Raw genomic sequence first — 22260 nt, forward strand, 5'->3', positions numbered from 1 at the left:
CTGTCTCTTCGAAATCCAACATATATCCTCTGGATATGACCCCCATTACCCACCGATCCGGTTTCGATAGGAGCCACACTTTCCTGAACTGAAGTAACCGGGCCCCAACCTTCATCGATCCCTCCAGGAGACCTGAGGCGTCATGCCTCAGGTTTGTCGGCAGGCTTACTGGCCGGTCTGCGAATAGCCTGGGATCCTCTTCCTCTGAAAGACCCCCGTCTTGGAAATCTGGAGGAAGCACGAAAGGATTGGAAACTACCTCTGCCCTGTGTACGAAAGGACCGAAACCTTGTAGGTTTTGGTTTGTGAGGTGCAGATGGAAGGAAATGGCTCTTTCCTCCAGTAGTATCTGAAATAATCTTCTTTAACTCTGATCCAAAAAGAAACTCACCTTCAAAAGGCACTGCCGTCAATGTTTGCTTTGAGTCAGAATCAGCATTCCAAACTCTAAGCCACAAAGAGCGTCTTGCGGATACTGTCAAGGCTGAAACCCGGGACTGTAGCGCAACCGAATCCAACAAGGCTTCACCCACATAAGTGAGCGCCTCCGAAATCTGTTCCGCTAATTGAATGGCTTCCGACGGATCGTCCGATTGCATTCCAGATAGCACCTGTGCAAGCCATTCATCCACGGCCTTAAGTACCCAGGCACTCGCCAGCACTGGACGGAGGGAAACACCTGATAAAGAAAACATAGATTTTAGTAATGCTTCTATCTTCCTATCGGTAGTGTCTTTTAAGGTCACAGACTGTACCTGACGGAATAACCGTAGCTTTTGCCAGATGTGAAATAGGAGCGTCTACCTTTGGGGCCGTATCCCACAATTTTGTATCTTCCTCCGTAAAAGGATATAGAAATTTTAACTTTTTAGGCGCCTGAAAACGAGAATCCGGTTTAAGCCAGGGTTCTTTTAAAATATCCGCAAAGTGAGAAAAAGAAGGGAAGGCAGTAACCTGTCTCTTCTGTCGTTTGAAAAAGGGGAAAGGAGTTTCCTCCACCGCCGCGTCCTGAATATTAAGAGTCTGACGAATGGCTTCTATTAACAATCTAACACCTGAACTAGTAGAAGGTTCCTCATCTTCCCAAGCCGAAACTTCATCCCATTCAGGATCTACCTCCCCCTCCTCCAAAGGAGATGACAGAGAGTCCGCCTCCTCTCCTGGAAACGCTATAGCGGGTAACGGCTGCGATCGCTTAGTAGCAGTCGAACTGCTGGCAGCATTTACAAACTTATTTAAGGACTGAGTTAAATCAGTAAGACACTTGCCCATATTTTGAGCCCATAAAGGCTCCACCTGAGTCCGATCAGATTCAGTCTCTCTAGACTGACGCAAATCTGAAATGGCATCCACCATGTTCTTAACCCATGGGGGCATCGGCTGATCTGTGGAACCTCCCTGCTGATCTGTCACTGATGCACCAGAGCATGAAGTACATAGGGTACCTGCGTCAGTACTACCTTTAGCTAGCTTTGAGCCACACTGAGAGCAGGAAAAATAAACTACTGAGGCCGTTTTGCCCTTTGTAGGTTTGTCCGGTTTACTAGTCATTTTTCTTATTCTGAAATTGTGTACTAAAGAAAAGTATCATAAAATTCTGACTAGTGATCTGTGTCCCAATAGGGCTGACTGTAATCCCCCCCTTGGATTAGCCCCCTCTATACTTGCGGTTTGTAAATAATTTCTCCCCCTGGAAGGCTCCTTGCTCTGCACAGCGTCCCCCTGCTTCAGCTAGGGAAGATGGCGTCAGGCAAAGAGGCGCGCGCGCAGAGCAGGGCGGGAAGCCGTCCCTGCGCTCCCGCTGTCACCACGCGTCAGACCGGAAGTTCGGGCCGCCGCGCGTCGCTAAACACAGCGGTTGTCGCGGCGGCTTCTATGTCCGGGATCTCCGTCCGTCCCCACAACCCCTCAGACACTCTCACTGCGGGTGTAGGGGACAGGTCTCCGGTACAGCTCCAGCGTGTTGGCGGGCCTGCGCCGGGGGGGGTTTGGGGGTTGTAGGTAAAAATAATAAATAAAATAAATAAGAAAAGAAGTTAGGGACAGCCCAATAATGTCAGTGACAGATTGTGGCTGTCCAGTACCTTGATCTGCCGCTTTTTAGTGAATAAAAAGGCCCCAGTGACCAAGGTATGGTGGCCCTTTTCGACAGCATCCTTGCTCCATTTATACCTGTCACCTGTAAACAGGGACTAGGTATCTTGTAAATAGTAAATAAAATAAAAGAAAAGAAAAAATCTAGGAGAATAAAAACTGTGTCTGTACTCCACAGGCACAAAACTAAAACTGAGTGATGGCTGAGCAGGAAGGAGATGGGAGGGGTTAGAGGGGGGAGGAGTCAGCTTTAGATAGATTCTGTGCCAAACTCCACTACCACACACCTCTAACCCACAAGTAATGGCGCAGCGTCCCCCAGATGGATGACAGAGAAACTAATTTAGTAACCTTCCGACGTTTGAATCTATCAGGTTTCTTAGAGGCAACAACAGGTTCTGGGTCATCATCAATTTGAAGAATCAGCCTGATAAACTCTAATAGGTCAGGAACATCCACCTGTGAAACAGATTCCCCATCAGAAGCATGTGGATCAGTGTCTGAGGGGTCAGTATACATACCACCTTCATCAGACGAAGTGTCTGAAACATGGGTGGATTGTGAGGAAGTAATAGCCCGCTTAGAGGACCCCTTGGTCTTAGGCGGGCGAGGGTTAGGTTTCTGTTTGTTCAATGAGTGATTCAATTGCTATAACTGAGTGGAGAGGAGATCTGCCCATGGCGGATTAACGCAGGGACAATATGTGGCACGTGCGGCCCCATAGGGGGCGTAAGTCTAGTTTCCAGCGTATTTAGTAAAGTAGAGAAAGCAGCCCAAGGCGGGTCGTTATGTACCCCCGTTGCTATAGACCTACTGGGGGGTAGGGAACCCCCAGAACCTGAAACCTCCGCTGCTATGTTTTTCTCTAATGTGTCTGTGACATCACCACCGTGTATTGCAGGATCAGCCACAGAACAGTCGCCCCTTGAAGCTGACATAATATGAGAGCGTGAACCACGGGCAACACAGTACAATATCAGCAGTATAATACCTGACCAAGATCCCCCTGTGCAGTGTAATAGCACAAACAGAGGATTCAAGCGGTATATAGTGACTGAAAATCACAGAGAAAAATGCACAATAAGTATATCCTGTGAAATACCTATATCAAATAATAACCCTGACACACTTAACCCCCTCAGGGTACAGAATATATAGGGATAGCAATCAGAGTGAGATATACGGAGTAGAAATCACGCAGCAGCTATATGCACACACAGTCACATGTACAATGCAGAAATTATGACAAAATAAAACTGCACTGGACTAGCAATCCTAAGTACAGGTTGAGTATCCCATATCCAAGTATCCCGAAATACGGAATATTCCGAAATACGGACTTTTTTGAGTGAGATAGTGAAACCTTTGTTTTTTGATGGTTCAATGTACACAAACTTTGTTTAATACTCAAAGTAATTAAAAATATTGTTTTAAATGACCTTCAGGCTGTGTGTATAAGGTGTATATGAAACATAAATGAATTGTGTGACTGTAGACACACTTTGTTTAATGCACAAAGTTATAAAAAATATTGGCTAAAATGACCTTCAGGCTGTGTGTATAAAGTGTATATGTAACATAAATGCATTCTGTGCTTAGACATATGTCCCATTACCATGATATCTCATTATGGTATGCAATTATTCCAAAATACGGAAAAATCCGATATCCAAAATACCTCTGGTCCCAAGCATTTTGGATAAGGGATACTCAACCTGTAATACTAAGTAAAGCTATAGAGACTTCTAGATCTATCAATGCACAGTAAAGACTGGATGTATATGACAATGTATTTGTACTACATAAGCCTGAAGTAATGCACTGTTTCTTAACTAACACTGTCAAAAGACATGTAGAATACTTAAGTGTCCTGTAAAATGCACAGCGTTGATCATGCAGGCGGCTTTACAGAGGAGACTTTGCCCATGCAGTCCCAGAATCAACTCAGCATGTGTAATAACGCCCAAATGCTGACAGGGAGTGAGGGAGACAGAGAGATGCAGATCTAGGGCGGGAACATTTACTCTAAATGGCGCCCTGGGGCTGGAGGAGGGTCAGAGCCTTATCCCCTTGCTGGACTTCACCACCTGGTACTGTAGGCCATAATAAAACGGTTTTACAGAAAACCGACCTGTGCCCCTGCCCTGGTGGTCTAGTGGGGTCCCTGTGCCAACACAGTGTTCACGCCAGCGCGCGCGGCCCGCCTCCTAATGGCTGCGCCGGATCGCGATTTACAGCGGGTCCTGCCTGGGGGACCCTCTTACCTCCTCCCTAGATGCGGCCACGCGATCCCGGAGAGCTGCGGTGAGTGTGTGTGCCTGACATGTAGAACCAGAGCCCTCCGCTGTTAGTATCCGGCAACCAGGGCGCGGGAGTATACAGCGCCGCCGGGGGAGGTGATGGAGCTGCAGCAGCAGAAGTGCCTCTGCTGCAGCCCTTGAAGTCTTCTATGTTCTTTTTAAAAAGCTCTTTTCAGGCCTGCTGGAGCAGCCCTGCCTCTTAGTGTCCTGCACTGCAGGCACCAACTTACAAACTGCACGGAGGCGGGGTTATAGAGGAGGCGATGCTGAGCATCTTGGGAACAGTCAAAGCTTTTACCCTGTTGGTGCCTCGGATCAAGATCCTACTCTACACCCCGATGGTATCCCTGTGGAACCCAGTGTACCTGCAGAAACATAGGTCTCACAGCGGGCTATCCCCCTTAACTACACCCATGTACCAGTGCCTGGCCGTGGAGGATCCCTTGGAGGAGCTGGTAGTCCTGCAGCAGCACTGTGTGCAGGAAATGGCGCCAAGAAACCGCTAGTCCCGCTCTGAGGAAGCCCCGCCCCTTACAATGGCGCCAGAGCTATGCTGATATTTATACTGGCAAATGTCCCCAAAGTGTGTAAAATAAGGTACAATCACCTATTTTCAATATCACTGCCAGTCTACGCGTGGTGGTGGGGGGGGGGTTATGGGATCACCGCCAGGCGTGTTCGTTTGCCCGCCCCGTGTTCATGCCGCACATAGGAACCGGGTACCCCCCTAGCGGGGTCCCTGGTTGTCACTCACCACTCTGCAGACCTTCAGGCTCTGTACTGGGAGTGTGCGGCGTGCTGCGGGTGTGTAAGCGAGAGCACAATGCCTGTGGTACACTGACCCTCAGGACCGTTGTCCGGTCAACGGGATCCGACTCAGCACCTCTAAACGAGGCCGGTGTAGGTTAACCCTCCCAGTGTCCCTCGGTGCAGGTAAGCTGTTGCCCAAACAACTTACCTGAAAATAAGAAACAGAAACTAAACTGAAGAAAAACTCTCTCTGGATCTCCAGAGTGTGCATCCTCTCCTGAGGGAACTTTTTTCTAAACTGAGCTGTAGGGGAGGGCATAGACGGGAGGAGCCAGCAAACCGTGTGGAAGACATTTAAAGTGCACCGGCTCCTTTGGACCCCTTCGATACCCATTGTACTAAGGTCCGCAGTATCCCTTATGGATGATAGAGAAATCATGAAAAAACGCAAAATATTGTAAGTGCCGTTTTTCTGGCATTACAATAAATGCATTGCATGCTATACGCATGGTTTATTCTTCTTTACCATGTTCCTCCTCCTCCTCCTCCTACTACCACTACCACTACCACTACTACTACCACTACCACTACCACTACCACTACTACATAGGCAGACCACAGGTGACAGATATAGTTAGGCTTACCATACTATCCCTTTAAACTGGGACACTCATTGATTACACTGGTTCTGTGGCCGAATAAAACCAGGAGAAATGCAGCTTGCAGTAAGCCAACCACAGAACGTGTTTAATTCTTACAGGGATAGTATGGTAAGCCTAGATATAGTCACTATGGTGACACAAACAAGTCTAGAGACTATGGTGTAAAAATTGACATTTGAAACAACCTGGAGTGTTAAATATACCCCAGGTTATATTAGAACAAAAACAAATTCATTTTAAAAATATTAAAATAAATACATCTACATTTTAATACCTGAATAATACCATGCCCTTGTGCAAACACTTCAATGTTGTCAGCCTTCATTGCAGTATTTTCTAAAGCTCTCCGGACTGATTGCACAGTGTACTGGACACCATTTGCTTTAAGACCTGGGAAACAGAAAAAAAAAAAAAACCCAAGTAAAAAAAATATATATACATTAAATTAACTGAAATCCAACATTACCTCCCCCTTCTTTTCTGATTATTTACACAATTCCAGTACATCTAGCGGTCAGCAAGACCCTAAAACATTTGTCCTCTTATCACAATTGGCTAAGAATCGAATGAAGCAAGGATTCTGCCATTTTATGTAAAGGAATACATTGCAAAAGAAGATTTATGGTAAGACTTGCCATTGTTAAATCTTTGTGAGGTACACTGGATTCTACAGGGAACAACATCGAGGACGTGTAGAGTTGGATCTTGATCCGAGGCACCAACAGGCTAAAGCTTTGAATTTTCCTAGGATGCACTGCACCACCTCCTCTATATCTCCGCCTCCAGGCACAGGAGCACAGTTTTGTTAACCAGTCCAATGCAGTAGCAGGTAAAAGACGACAACAGTTCGTAGCCACAGATAACCACATTCTCACGACAGGAGAAGGTACCAGCGGCTAATGCCATACAAACCCAAAGAAGCCAAGTGAGTCAGGGTGGGCGCCCTGTGGAATCCAACTGTACCTCGAAGAAAGATTTAACAATGGTAAGTCTTACCATAAATCTCCATTTCTGCAGTGGGGTACACTGGGTTCCACAGGGAATAACAATCGGGGATGTCCTAAAGCAGTTCCTCATGGGAGGGGACGCACTGTAGCGGCCACAAGGAACCGGGGTCCAAAGGAAGCACCCTGGGAGGCGGAAGTATCAAAGTCATACAACCTGATTAACGTGTTCACTGAGGACCATGTAGTCGCCTTGCACAAGTGTTGCAGGGACGTGTCACGGCGGGCCGCCCAAGAAGGTCCAACAGAACGAGAAGAATGGGCCTTGACAGTAGCAGGAGCTGGAAGACCAGCCTGCACATATGCTTGTGAAATCCCCATTCTAATCCATCTGGCCAAGGTCTGCTTATTCGCAGGCCAGCCACGTTTGTGAAAACCAAAAAGGACAAAGAGAGAGAATCAGATCTCCTAAGAGAGGCGGTTCTCTTCACATATATACTGAGAGCCCGTACTACATCCAAAGCCTATTCTTTGGAGGATAAACCAGGAGAGATAAAGGCCGGAACCACAATCTCTTTGTTAAGGTGGAAAGATGACACCACCTTCGGCAGATAACCAGGGCGAGTTCTAAGAGCCGCATGATCATGGTGAAAAAACAGATATGGTGACCGACAGGATAAGGCATCCAAATCCGAAACCCTTCTAGCAGAGGCAATAGCCAGTAAAAACCAAGACCTTTAGTGTAAGCCACTTAAGGTCCATAGACTCAAGAGGTTCAAACGGAGACTCTTGTAGGGCATCCAGAACCACCGACAAAACCAAAGGAGCCACAGGAGGGACATAGGGAGGCTGAATCCGTAAAACACCCGAGTGAAAGTATGAACGTCAGGCAGAGACGCAATTTTTCTCTGAAACCGTACAGACAAGGATGAAATATGAACCTTGAGGGAGGCCAAACGAAGGCCTAAGTCCAGGCCCTGTTGCAGAAAAGTCAAAAGTTTGGCAGTACTGAACTTGTAAGCATCATAATACTTAGCCGCATACCAGTTGAAGAAAGATCTCCAGGCCCTATAATAAATCCGAGCCGAAGCCGGTTTATGGGCTTTCAACATCGTTTGAATGACCTCCTCAGAAAATCCTTTGGCCCTCAGAACTGGAACTTCAAGAGCCACGCCGTCAAAGCCAGTCGGGCCAGATCCTGGTAGACACAAGGGCCCTGAACGAGGAGGTCTGGGCGTTGCGGAAGTAGAAGAGGACGCTCTATCGAGAGACCCTGCAGGTCTGAGAACCAACCACGCCGGAGAGATTAGAAGTAGTATTACTCCTTCTTGCTTGAACTTCCTTATTACCCTGGGCAGGAGCGACACCGGAAGGAACACATACCGCAACCGAAAGTTCCATGGAATTGCCAGCACGTCCAGAAACGCTGCTTGAGGATCCCTTGTCCTTGCTACGAAGACCGGAACCTTGTGATTGTGTCGAGACGCCATCAGGTCTACATCTGGTAGGCCCCACTTGTCCACTAGGAGTTGAAAGACTTCTGGATGAAGGCTCCACTCTCCGGCGTGTACATCCTGATGACTGAGGAAGTCCACTTCCCAGATGAGGACCCCCGGAATAAACACTGCCGATATGGCTGCCAGATGGCATTCCACACCCATAAAAGAATCATCGACACTTCCATCATTGCCATGCGGCTTCAAGTGCCGCCTTGATGATTTATGTTCGCCACCATGGTGGCGTTGTCCGACTGTACTTGAACAGACCTGTTCTGTACCAGAGGCAAGGCCAGTTTCAGAGCATTGAACAGTGCCCGCAACTCCAGAATGTTTATCGGAAGGAGAGATTCCTCCCTGGTCCATCGACCCTGAAGAGAATGTTGCTCCAACACCGCGCCCCAACCCCGTAGACTGGCATCCGTTGTTAGGAGGACCCAGTTGGAGATCCAGAAGAGATGACCCCTGAACGTCCGGAGTCAAGGAAATCACGTGAGATCTGATCCGGTGAGGCAGGCTGTCCCACTTGGAAAGGATTAACCGCTGCAGAGGGCGAGAATGAAATTGAACGTACTCTACCATGTCGAAAGCCGACACCATGAGGCCTAGTACTTGCATCGCCTACTGTATCAACACACATGGGCGAGAGATGAAGCATCTTATCCTGTCCTGAAGTTTCAGGACCTTCTCCACAGACGAGAACAACCGTTGGTTGTGTGTCCAATAACGCCCCCAGGTGCACCATGCTCTGAGCAGGGACCAGCGAGGATATCTTCCAGTTGATAAGCCACCCGTAGGCTTGCAGGAATTGGACCGTCAGTTCCAGATGACGGAGGAGAACCTCTGGGGAATTCGCCAGGATCAACAAGTCGTCCAGATACGGCAGGATCCCGATACCTTGAAGGCGGAGAAGGGCCGTCATGATCGCCATGACCTTGGTGAAGATTCACGGAGCAGTGGTCAATCCATACGGCAAAGCCTGGAATTGATAATGTAGGTTGCCAATAGCAAACCACAGATATTGATGATGCGACATGGCAATAGGTATATGTAGGTAAGCATCCTGTATGTCCAGGGATACCATATAGTCCTTGGGCTCCAAGGCCAGAACAATAGAGCGAAGAGTTTCCATACAGAATTTGGATACCCTCACAAATTTGTTCAAAGACTTGAGGTTGAGAATGGGCCGTGAGGATCCATTAGTTTCAGAACTAGAAACAGCGTAGAATAGTACCCCCTGCCTCTCTGAGCCAGAGGCACCGGCACTATCACTCCTGGATCCAGGAGGGATTGTACCACCAAATGTCGAGTTTTTGCTTTCAATGGATCCGAATGGATATTTGTAGAGCAAAACTGGCGAGTGGGACGTTTCTTGAAAGAGATGGCGTATCCGTGAGTGATGACTTCCCTCACCCAGGCGTCTGAAGTGGTCTGTAACCATACCTGGGTGAACCGCAGAAGTCAGCCTCACACCCTGGGTCCCTCCCATAACATAACACACACCAACAGGCATGAACCAATTACAGCAAACATGCTGAAACTAATAAACACAACATGTGTAACTATAATAAACAAAACTGCAGGTAAAGTACGCACTGGGACGGGCGCGCAGCATCCTCTACGGACTAGGAGAAAAGGATTTACCGGTAGGTATCAAAATCCTGTTCTCTCATACGTCCTAGAGGATGCTGGGGTCCACTTCATGACCATGGGGTCTATACCAAAGCTCCAGCACGGGCGGGAGAGTGCGGATGACCCTGCAGCACCGATTGACCGAACTTGAGGTCTTCATCGGCCAAGGTGTCAAACTTGTAGACTTTTGCAAATGTGTTTGACCCCGACCAAGTAGCTGCTCGGCAAAATTGCAATGCCGAGATCCCCCAGGCAGCCGCCCAGGATGAGCCCACCTTCATAGTGGAATGGGCCTTCACCGACGTCAGTAACGGCAATCCAGCCGTAGTATGAGCGTGCTGAATCGTACTTCTGATCCAATGCGCAATAGTCTGCTTGGAAGCAGGACACCCAATCTTGTTGGGAGCATATAGGACAAACAAAAACTGTTTTCCGTATTCAAGCTTTTCTAGCGACATAAATCTTCAAAGCTCTAACCACATCTAGAGACTTTGACTCAGTGAACGTGTCAGTAACTACTGGCACCACAATAGGTTGGTTTATGTGGAAAGATTAAACAACCTTTGGAAGAAAATGTTGACGAGTTCTCAACTCTGTCCTATCTTCATGGAAGATCAGATAAGGGCTCTTGTGAGACAAGGCCCCCAACTCAGACACCCGCCGTGCGGATGCCAATGCCAAAAGCATCACCACTTTCCAAGTGAGAAACTTCAACTCTCTCTCTTGTAGAGGCTCAAACCAATCCGATTGAAGAAAATGCAACACCACATTAAAGGTCCCTTGGTGCCACTGGAGGCACAAATGGAGGCTGGATGTGCAGAACCCCTTTCACGAATGTCTGAACCTCTGGAAGAGAGGCCAATTGTTTTTGGAAGAATACCGACAAGGCTGAAATCTGGACCTTGATTGACCCCAATCGGAGGCCCGCCTACACACCAGCCTGCAGAAAATGGAGAAAACTTCCCAACTGAAACTCTTCCGTAGGAGAATTCTTGGATTCACACCAAGACACATATTTTCTCCAAATATGGTGGTAATGTTTCGACGTTACTACTTTCCTGGCCTGAATAAGGGTGGGGATGACGTCCTTAGGAATACCCTTACGGGCTAGGATCCGGCGCTCAACAGCCATGCCGTCAAATGTAGCCGCGGTAAGTCTTGATACACGCACGGTCCCTGTTGCAGCAGGTCCTCGCGAAGAGGAAGAGGCCGAGGATCTTCTATGAGCAACTCCTGAAGATCTGGATACCAAGCCCTCCTTGGCCAGTCTGGGACAATGAAGATTGCTCGAACTCTCGTTCTCCTTATGACCCTGAGCACCTTTGGGATCAGCGGAAGTGGAGGGAAGACATACACCGACCGGAACACTCACTGGGCCACTAGCGCATCCACTGCTACTGCTTGAGGGTCTCTCGACCTGGAATAATATTTCTGAAGCTTTCTTGTTGAGACGAGATGCCATCATGTCTATTTGAGGAACTCCCCAAAGACTTGTCACCTCTGCGAAGACTTCTTTGTGGAGGCCCCACTCTCCTGGATGGAGATCGTGTCTGCTGAGGAAGTCTGCTTCCCAGTTGTCTACTCCCGGAATGAAAATTGCCAACAGAGCCTTTACATGTCTTTCTGCCCAGAGGAGGATCTTCGTCACCTCTGCCATTGCTGCTCTGCTTTTCGTTCCGCCCTGCCTGTTTATATACGCGACTGCTGTTACATTGTCCAACTGGATCTGCACGGAATGATCTTGAAGATGTACCGCTTGTTGAAGGCAGTTGTAAATGGCTCTCAATTCCAGCATGTTTATGTGAAGGCAGGCTTCCTGACTTGACCACTTTCCTTGGAAGCTTTCCCCCTGAGTGACAGCTCCCCAGCCTCAGAGACTTGCATCCGTGGTTACCAGGAGCCAGTCCTGAATCCCGAACCTGCGTCCCTCTAGTAGGCGAGAACTGTGTAGCCACCACAGGAGCAAAATCCTGGCTTTTGACGACAGGATTATCTTCCGGTGCATGTGTAGGTGGCATTCCGACCACTTGTCCAACAGGTCCCACTGGAATACCCTGGCATGGAACCTGCCAAACTGTATGGACTCGTAAGCCGCCACCATCTTGCCAACAACCAAATGCACTGATGGATCGACACTCTCGATGGTTTCAATATCTTTTTTACCATTTTCTGGATTTCCAGAGCTTTTTCCACCGGAAGAAATACTCTCTGAACTTCTGTGTTCAGAATCATCCCGAGAAAAGACAATCTTGTCGTCTGTTCCAACTGTTACTTTGTATAATTTATGATCCAATCGTGTTGTTGGAGTACTGACAGGGAGAATGTGATGTTTTGTAACAACTGCTCCCTGGATCTCGCATTTTATCAGGAGATCGTCTAGATAAGGAATTATATGGACTCCTTTTTGACGCAGGAGAACCATCATCTCCGCCATCACCTTGGTGAATACCCTCGGCACTGTGGAGAGACCGAAAGGTAACGTCTGGAATTGGTAATGGTAATCCTGAACCGCAAATCTCAGATAAGTCTGGTGAGGAGGATAAATGCAGGTAAGCATCTTTTACGTCTACAGACACCATGTAGTCCCCCTCCTCCAGACTGGAAATCACTGCCCTCAGGGATTCCATTTTGAACTTGAATCGTTTCAAGTAGGGATTCAGATTTTTCAGGTTTAGGACTAGTCTGACCTAGTCGTCTTGCTTCAGAACTACAAAAAGGCTTGAATAAAACCCCTCCCCTTGTTGTAACAAAAGGTACCAGGACTATGACCTGATCCTCACAATTTTTGGATTGCCGCTGTTACTGCTTCCCTTTCTGGAAGAGAAGCTGGCAAGGTCGATTTGAAAATTCGGCATGGGGGAACGTCTTGAAACTCCAGCTCGTATCCCTGGGACACTATTTGCAACACCCAGGGATCCACGCCAGACAGAATCCAACCTTGGCCCCCACCCGAGCGGCCTCCCTTAAAGGAGCCCCAGCGTCATGCTGAAGATTTGGCAGAAGTAGGGGTAGACTTCTGCTCCTGGGAACCTGAAGCTGCTGTGGACTTCTTTCCCTTTCCCCTACCTTCAAAGAAGGGGGAACCTCTCGCTTTTTTGTATTTATTGGGCCGAAAGGACTGCATGTGCGGGTGATATGTCTTTTTTGCCAATGCAGGCACAGAGGGCAAAAATGTCGACTTACCTGCGGTAGCCGCCGAGACTAGCGCATCCAGTCCATCGCCAAATAAGGCCTCACCTTTATATGGGAGAGCCTCCATATTTCTTTTGGAATCTGCATCCGCGTTCCACTGGCGAATCCACAACGCCCGCCGAGCCGATACTGCCATGGTAGCGGCTTGTGAACTCAAGAGTCCAATATCTTTCATCGTTTCTAGCTTGTATGCGGCAGCGTCTTTGATATTCCCTAATTTAAGGAGTATCTCATCTTTATCAATCCTGTCAATTTCTGATGACACGCTTTCTGACCATTTTTCAATAGCGCGACTCACCCACACGCAAGCAATTGTGGGCCTGTGCAGGGTACCATTGGCAACATAAAGGGATTTCAATGTAGTCTCCATCTTTCGGTCTGCCGGCTCTTAGAGTGAAGCTTTGCCAGGTGCAGGGAGAATTACCTTCTTTGTCAACCTGGACAATGCACTGTCTAACACAGGGGGTGACTCCCATTTTTTCCTGTCCTCCATCGGGAAAGGATAAGCTATCTGAATTCTCTTGGGAATACGAAAATTTATTTTCGAGATTCACCCACATCCCTTCAAAGAGAGTATTAAGCTCGTGGGAAGGAGGGAAAGTGACCTTAGATTTCTTTTCTTTATAGAAATAAGCCTTCTCCTGAGGTACAGGAGTGGCTTCCGTGACTTCCAGAACTTCCCTTATAGCCACAATCATATATTGTATATTTTTTGACAATTTATGATCTATTTCTCTGGAGTCACTATCGTCGACACAAGAATCAGTGTCCGTGTCGGTATCAGTATTCACAATATTCGCAAATGGTCTCTTATGTGACCCAGAGGGGTCGCCTGCGGATGGAAGAACAGAGCCCTGAAAAATCACATCCTCCACAGATTTTCTCCAGCACTCAGCATGAGATTCAGACTTATCTAATCTCCTATTGATATGATGCATACTATCACGTATTTCTTTCACCCACGCAGGCTCTTGGTGTGCTGGCAGCGCCACCACATCACAACTCTGTGTCCCATCTTATGCCCCCTTTTTGCCAGTTTATAGAGGTGTTTTTGATGCCCAGGGCGCCCCCCCCCCCCCCGCAGTGCCTGTGTGTGTGGGCAGCAATGGCGCGCTGCGCTCCCGACAGCCGCGCTGTATCTCAGCCGTCACTTTTCTTGATAGAAGATCTGTCTTCTTCTACTTTCCTGTCTTCTGACTTCTGGCTCTGTGAGGGGGGTGACGGCGTGCTGTGGAAGTGAGCATCTAGACACGGCTAGCGTTCAGTACCCTTCAGGAGCTAATGGTGTCCTGTCAGCCAGAAGCAGAGCCATGAAACTCTTAAGGAAGTTGGTTCCTACTTCTGCCCCCTCAGTCTCACGAAGCAGGGAGACTGTTGCCAGCAGTTCTCCCTGGAAAAAAAAACCTAACAAGTCTTTTCAGAGAAGCTCAGTAGAGCTCCCTTAGAGTGCATCCAGTCTGCCTGGGCACATTTCTAAAACGGAGGTCAGGAGGAGGGGCATAGAGGGAGGAGCCAGGTCACACCCATTGAAAAGTCTTATGAGTGCCCATGGCTCCTGCGGAACCATCTATACTCCATGGTCATGAAGTGGACCCCAGTATCCTCTAGGACGTATGAGAAATATATGAGACACTGTCTGGCATTATCAGAAAAATTTGGAGGTAGCTCCGCTTCAACTTCTTGAACCCAGGCTTCAATAGCTTTTGCCGCCCAAGAAGCCGCTATAGTAGACCTATGCACAGCACCTGCAAGAGTGTAAATAGACTTCAAGCAACCCTCCACACGCTTATCCGTCCGTTCCTTCAGAAAGGCGACGGTAGTGACAGGCAGAGTAGAAAACACCACCAGACATGCAACATGCGAGTCCACCGGCGGAGGTGTTTCCCAATTTTTACTTAACTCTGCAGCGAGGGGATAACGGAGCTAGCATCTTTTTAGACGGGGAGAATTTATTTCCTGGAGACTCCCAGGATTCCTGACGTATGTCAACTAAATGGTCAGAATGTGGCAAAACTAATTTAGTAACCTACTCACGTTTGAACTTATCAGGTTTCTTAGACGTATCTGGAGGTTCAGGTTCATCATCAATCTGAACAATCAGTTTGACAGCCTCCAAGGAAGGTCAGGAACATCCACCTGTGTTGTAGATTCCCCATCGGAAGCATCTGCATCAGTGTCTGATGAGTCAGTATATACGCCATCTTCATCGGATGAAGTATCCGAAACATGCGTGGATTGTGAGGAAGAAATGGCCCGCTTAGATGATCCTTTGGTCCTAGGAGAGCGAGGGTCAGGCTTTTGTTTAACCAAAGTCTGATTTAACTGCTCTAAATGAGAAGACAGAGTATTCACCCACAGTGGATTTACAACAGGGACAATATGTGATTGTACAGGCACAGGAAGTCCCACATGGGGCGCAAGTCTCGTTACTAGCGTAGTCAGTAAATTAGAAAAAGCAGCCCAAGGTGGGTCTTGGTGCGCAACTGGTGCTGCAGGCTCACCGAGGGGTACAGAATTCCCCACTACCTGGACCCTCAGCTAGAATCTTTTCCTCAGATAAATCCGCAGAGTCAGCAGTGCATGATTCAGGATCAGCCACGGATCTCAACGCCCTGTGACGCAGACATTATTGAAGAATGTAGCCTTAGGGCGTAATAGTACAATGTAGCCAGACACAGTACCTGACAAAAAAAAAACCTGTGGAGTGTGACTGCAAACAGATTACAAACAGAGGATTTAAGTGGTATAAGGTGACTGAAATACACAGAGAAAGATACCAAACAGTAGATCCTGTGTAACACTACATATATACAAACAATGTGGCTTGGCACTCCAGATTATGACAAGTAATAGTCCCCGGTGCCCTCACGTTCCATATATATGACCCTGATGCACTTAGCCCCAGTCAGGGTACAGAATATAGGGATAGCAATATGTGTGAGATACACAGAATAGGAACCACACAGCAGCTATAGGCACACACAGTCACATGTAGTGCACTGGACTAGCAATACTACGTAAAGCTTTGTATGTATACAGATATAACAATGCACAGTAAAAACTAGATGTATATCACAGAATACTTGTACTAAATATTCCTGTAGTTATGCACTTGTTCTTATCTAACACTGTCTAAACAACATGTAGAATACTTAAGTGTCCTGTAAATGCACAGCGCTGAGGCAGGCGGCTTTAGAGGAGACAGTGCCCAGCGGTCCCAGCATCAGCGCAGCTCTGTGTAATGGTGCCTAAACGCAGAGAGAGAGAGAGAGAGAGAGAGAGAGAGAGAGAGAGAGAGAGAGAGAGAGAGAGAGAGAGAGAGAGAGAGAGAGAGAGAGAGAGAGAGAGAGAGAGATGCAGTTCCAGGACGGGAACATCTGCTGTATGGCGCCTGGGGGAGGGGCTACAGGTCAGAGCCTTATTCCCTCTGCTGGACTTCACCATCGGGTACTATGGAGCCTATATCAAACGGATTTAGGTAAATCCGACCTGTGCTCCTTGCCCTGGTGGATATAGTGGGGTCCCTGCATGGCCACAGCGTCCACGCAAGCGGCGTGGTCCGTCTCCGGAGACCGCATCGCAATTTCGGTGAGTCCCGCCTGGGGGACCCTCTTACCTCCTCCCTATGGTGCGGCCACGCGATCCAGGAGAGCAGCAGCAGTATGTGTGCCTGATGAGACCGGAGCACCTCCGCTGTAAGTACTCGGCAACCAGGGCGTGGCAGTATACAGCGCCGCTGGAGAAGTTGAGGGAGCCGCAGCACGATGTGTCAGCATGACATATAGCACCAAGTGCCTATGCTGCGGCCCTTGAAATCTTCTGTGTCAGACAAGCTCTTTTCAGGGCTGCGCTTGTTAGCTGCCTGCACTGCAGGCACCAACATACAAACTGAGCTTGGAGGCGGTGCAGTGCATCCTGGGAACAGTCAAAGCTTTAGCCTGTTGGTGCTTCGGATCAAGATCCAACTCTACACCCCCTAGATGTAATTCCCTGTGGAATACCAGTGTATAAACAATTCAAATTCAGTCTGATGGTAATGAAACCCAAAGAAATGACCAATATTGTGAATGTGCACAGTGTTGTTAGATGCCACCTATACCATAAACTTGCTGAGAACAGGATTTTTGTACTTACTGACCCTTTTCTCCAATTCCATGGGGGACACTGGAGAGACTTGAACAGCTGATGGCACAAGGCGCCTGGGCACTTGTAAAAATAAACCTGTGAGCACAAGTTTCCCAACCGTCACTGGAGTTGGGATCAAAGCTTTCTCTGATTTGTGATTCAACCAACCTTTCCAGTTTCAGACCTTTTATCCACTCTTAAGGTGCATACACACTTGCCAAGAAACTAAACGACGTCACTTATTTCCACCTTTCCTGAGCAACGTTGTTAACTTTCCCGGCAAGTGTGTATGCCGCCGACGAGCGATGCGCAGCCCCGCAGGTCATTAACAACCCTCGCTGTCGGCCATGCATGCAGCTCAATGTGGACTGTCGTCCAACAGCTGCATGCACGGCCGCGGCGTGACGTCACTGAGCGATATGGTTGTCATGTCTCTCAGTGTGTACACACTGCCACTGACCTCCCCGGCTCAGGAGGGGAAACAATAGGTGACGTCGCTCATAGAGCACATCAAATAGTGTGTACTTACCTTTAGATGCCAAGAGTCTTTACAGAAGTTATGTCAGTCACGGTCACATTCCTCATGAGCAAGGAAATCAAGGTCATACCTTATCTGAATAATCTAATGGTCAGAGCAAACTCCCTACACCTTTTATCTTAGAACCTAATCTCATAATTAGGATGGATTCTGAATTTATCAGAAATCCGATCTCATCCCATCCCAGGTAATGATTTGTCTGGGAGTACAATTTAATACCAAACTTGAGCATTATTCTCCATATGGAAAAAGTTGTCTTCCTACAAAATACTGGTCAGATTCCTACGGAAGCAGAAACCTGTGTCAATATTTTGTTGTATGAAACTATTGGACAAATGGTATACACCTTCGAGGTGATAGTTTGCCCAGTTTTAATTCCGGAATGTACCAATGGGCGTTTCTACGGAAGTGGAACACGTCAAATGTCTAAATCAGAACCCCAGACTGTCTCCAAGAGAAAGGCACTGCCTGCTCAAGCATCAGTTGTTGGGTTATAAAGGAGGGACAGCCTGTGCTGACAAGGGCCCAGGCTCCGGGTGCCACCAGCTATACCCCATTGTCATACCTTTATGAATGGGTCATTAATGACTATAGGGCTGGCTGTTCTCCACAACTGTCAAGTTATACCTGATAATACTAGTGCAATGCCTCCACAAGCATTGGGAGAAGACATGGATGTGCCATTCATTAACTGAGTCCCACGCAGGGTCCAATTTGGCACAGATGCAATAGCTCCTCCTGGAGCACTTATACTGACACCCAGGGCTCCATCAGTGCTGCTCGGACAAAAAAATAAAGCATTAGAAACTACACCTGAAGGAATAAGCAGCACATAAATATACCTAGTAAACATACAAGTTAAGATACATGTACAAAATGTACTTGTTTTGAAACACTAGCACTATTGTTTTTATTAGAGAATAGATTGATTTTCCATTTATAAATTACACTATTTAACCTTTCAAGAATATGGTCAAATGCTTCCTAAATGATGTGAAGCACACCACTGCTTCATCTTTAATTATAAAGAAATAGGCTATCCCATAAATTAACTTATATGAAACCCTATAAGTACTTGTATAACACAAAATGGACCAATAGGATGCACCAAATGAAAATGTAACATTTAAATAGCTACAAAAACAAACAGTTTGGTTGGAATAAAAAATGAATTACAGTATAGGATTTAGGGGTCTATTTACCAAGCCTTGGATGGATATAAAGTCGCTGGAGATAAAGTACCAGCCAATCGACTCCTAACTGCTATGCCACAGGCTGTGTATGAAAAATGACAGTTAGGAGCCGAATGGCTGGTACTTTATTTCCAGCGACTTTATCTCCATCCAAGGATTAGTAAATAGACCCCTTAGTAAGAAAACACTGAAAATGTGCAATTTGGTGGCCTACTAGGTCATTTTAGACATAATTGACCATATATGACAACATGTACAGGGCCAAAAACAATGGGCAATCCTGATATAGTGCAGCTGTATGGTTCAAGGTTTCCTGCACTACTCATTTGCATTGACACTCTCTGAAGCAACGCAGGGCTGGGTGAAATGCAGTCCCCTGGCACAGCACCACTGTAGGCATGGCTATTTTACCATGTTTCTCCTCCACTCTACTAAAGGTGTGGGCCACACAACCAGACAGAGACTAAGCAAAATTAAGATTAATAAATCTCCTGGTCCAGATGGACTTCACCCAAGGGTTCTTATTGCGCTTAACTCAGAACTAGCAAGACATTTATATTTAATGTTCTATGCTGCAATTACATCAGGCATGGTACTAAAGGACTGGTGCATAGCAGAGGAAGTGCCATTATTTAAAAAGGGAACTAAAACTCATCCTGGCAACTATAGACCTGTTAGTTTGACATCTACAGTGGGTAAAATATTGGAAGGTATATAGAGGGACAGCATATAGGAGTACTTGCAGTCCTCCATAGTTATTATTAGAAACCAGCATGGTTTTGTGAAGAATAGGTCATGTCAAACTAACTTAATTAGCTTCTATGAGGAAGTAAGCGACAATCTTGTGCGGGGAAATGCTGTGGATGTGGTCTATTTAGATTTTGCAAAAGCCTTCAATACAGTGCCTCACAGGAAGCTGATTTTCAAATTAAGTCTAGGAAAAACTATTTGTACATGGGTAAGTAATTGGCTGGATAACAGGGAAAAGCGAGTGGTGGTAAATGGGATGCTCTCCAACTGGGCATCAGTATTCAGTGGAATACCTCAAGAGCCCGTACTTGGGCCACTATTGTTCAACATATTTATAAATAACCTAGGAATAGGTCTGTAAAGCACAGTGTGAATTTTTGCTGATGATACTAAACTGTGTAAGGTAATTAAGGGAGACATTTACTAAGCAGTGATAAGAGCGGAGAAGTGAGCCAGTGGAGAAGTGGCCCCATCTACCAATCAGCAGCTCTGTATAATTTTATGGTATGCAAATTATAGATGTTATTTCAGTGCCGATTGGTTGCCATGGGCAACTTCTCCACTGGTTCACTTCTCCGCTCTTAACACTGCTTAGTAAATGTCCCATGTCTGAAATGGATGTTGAGGCTCTACAGAACAACTTATTTCAACTGGAATTTTGGACATCTAAATGGAGCATGAGGTTTAATATATAAAAATGTAAAGTCATGCACTTTGAGACTAAAAATAAACATGCAACCTATAAATTAAATGGGGAAAATCTAGGTGAAACAGTAGCTGAAAAAGATTTGGGGGTGCTCATTGATAATATACTTAGGGGGCTATTTACTAAGCCCTGGATGGAGATAAATCCGACGGAGATAAAGTCCAAGCCAATCAGCTCCTAACTGCCATGTCACACGCTGGGTTTGAAAAATGACAGGTAGGAGCCGATTGGCTGGGACTTTATAGGGGGGGGGGGGGGAGCAATGAAGCCCCTAGCGCTCGCCATAGGTTCAATTCCCACTCTATGGGTGCGGGATGTAGAGAGTCTGTAACGTGTCCGCCGGTCACTTAACTACATCCCTCAACAGTCAAAGGTTTGGTATAAATAAACTGCTCTATTCTGAGTTGGCCATATCTGGAGATACATGCATCTCAAAATAAAGTAAAAACACAAATTTATGCAACAAATTGTATCAAACTGTAAATAGCCCAATTCCTATAAGCCACATGGGAGCTCGTGCACACTTCCTCTGCAGGGCAATGGAACAAAGAAAGGAGTAGAAAGGGAGTATTATTTTCGGTGCTCTACCAACTACAAATGAAATACAACCCGCCTTGCGGAAACATACTGCTGAAGAAAGGGTTATAATATAAATTATACCTAGGACCTCTTGAAGACCAAGTGTATTGATTGGCAGGTAGTTTTTCTCGGAGTGAATATTCTGCAACCATCATGTCTGGTGAAACATAGGCCCCCACACCTGAAGATAACATGGAAACAAATACATTTCACAAAGCCTCAATTTACCAGTTCTTATTATACATAAAATAGATTTTTTTTTTAAATTTGAAAAATAGATATAAAAATAGATTTTAAAAAAAATGTGCAGCCCTAAGCAGAAATTTTAATTAAAAGTATACCTTAAGATCCCCAGCAAACAACAAAAAAATTACAGTTTACATTTTTATCAAAACCAGGCCCTAAAACCATCCCAAAGAAATAGTGTATCTTAGACAAAACGCATAGCTGCCTATGTATACTGGGAGAAACAAACCACTTACCAATTACACTAGATGTAGTACCTCCTGGGCACCCAACTGTTGAAAGACATGGACCATTATTGCCAGCACTTGAGACATAAATTATGTTATTTTTCCACACCGCTTCATTAATAGCCTCACAAATTCTCCTGCAAATAATAAAACATGGAGAAAACGACATAAAAATCAATATTAGTTGAAGAAAATCAACTCCTGCCCCCAGAGACACTTTAAACAATATCATCCATCTGGATGGAGCAGCCTAGCTGTTTTCCCTCTAAGTGCCCTGCCCCTGCCCCCCCCAAGGATGAATCTCTGTGCACTAGACTATGCACCCAGATGGCTGAAGAAGAGACTAAAAAGTGTAACTTAAGGAAATTATCTATGAGTGTATGGAAACCTACATGGTTCCAATAGACTTCAGCTATTCCACATAAGCATAAACATACCCAGAATTTGGCCAGTGTGTTGCTTCCCCATAGCTGTAATTGACCAGGTCACATTTATACTTTATTGCTTCAATCATCTGTGAAAGAAATACAAGCTCTAGTTTTATAGTGAAAAACAAACATGTCATACAGTACCGTGCAGATAGCAACTTATATAAGTGTGGGCATACTAAAATAATGAGGATGACATGAGTTTTGGGCCATTCACATCCTGCATGACAGTGACCCATCACAGCATCATCCCATTGCAGCTTTGCTAAATGCTTCTGTGGTGATCTAGTCTTGCCAAACGAAGGAAGGTTTTGGGGGATGATTGAACACCTGTAGTTCCAGGGGTCACCATAAGGAACCATTAAGACAGGTTTACGGATGTCCTGTTTAAACACGGT

At 46.5% G+C, this 22260-nt stretch overlaps 1 protein-coding gene across 2 annotated transcripts in view; it reads right to left on the reverse strand.

The window, feature by feature from the left end:
* TPP2 (tripeptidyl peptidase 2) overlaps positions 1-22260 on the reverse strand; it is a 329315-nt gene that overhangs the window by 171916 nt on the left and 135139 nt on the right. For both annotated transcript variants that reach the window (XM_063953225.1, XM_063953224.1), the window contains exons 8-12: positions 21872-21948; positions 21444-21571; positions 21043-21142; positions 18361-18509; positions 6081-6196 (exon numbers count right to left, since the gene is read on the reverse strand). In XM_063953225.1, coding sequence (XP_063809295.1) covers positions 6081-6196; positions 18361-18509; positions 21043-21142; positions 21444-21571; positions 21872-21948 — 570 coding nt within the window. The remainder of the gene's footprint in view (positions 1-6080; positions 6197-18360; positions 18510-21042; positions 21143-21443; positions 21572-21871; positions 21949-22260) is intronic.

Source organism: Pseudophryne corroboree, chromosome 2 (genome assembly GCF_028390025.1).
Source record: "Pseudophryne corroboree isolate aPseCor3 chromosome 2, aPseCor3.hap2, whole genome shotgun sequence".
NCBI classification, from domain to species: Eukaryota; Metazoa; Chordata; class Amphibia; order Anura; family Myobatrachidae; genus Pseudophryne; species Pseudophryne corroboree.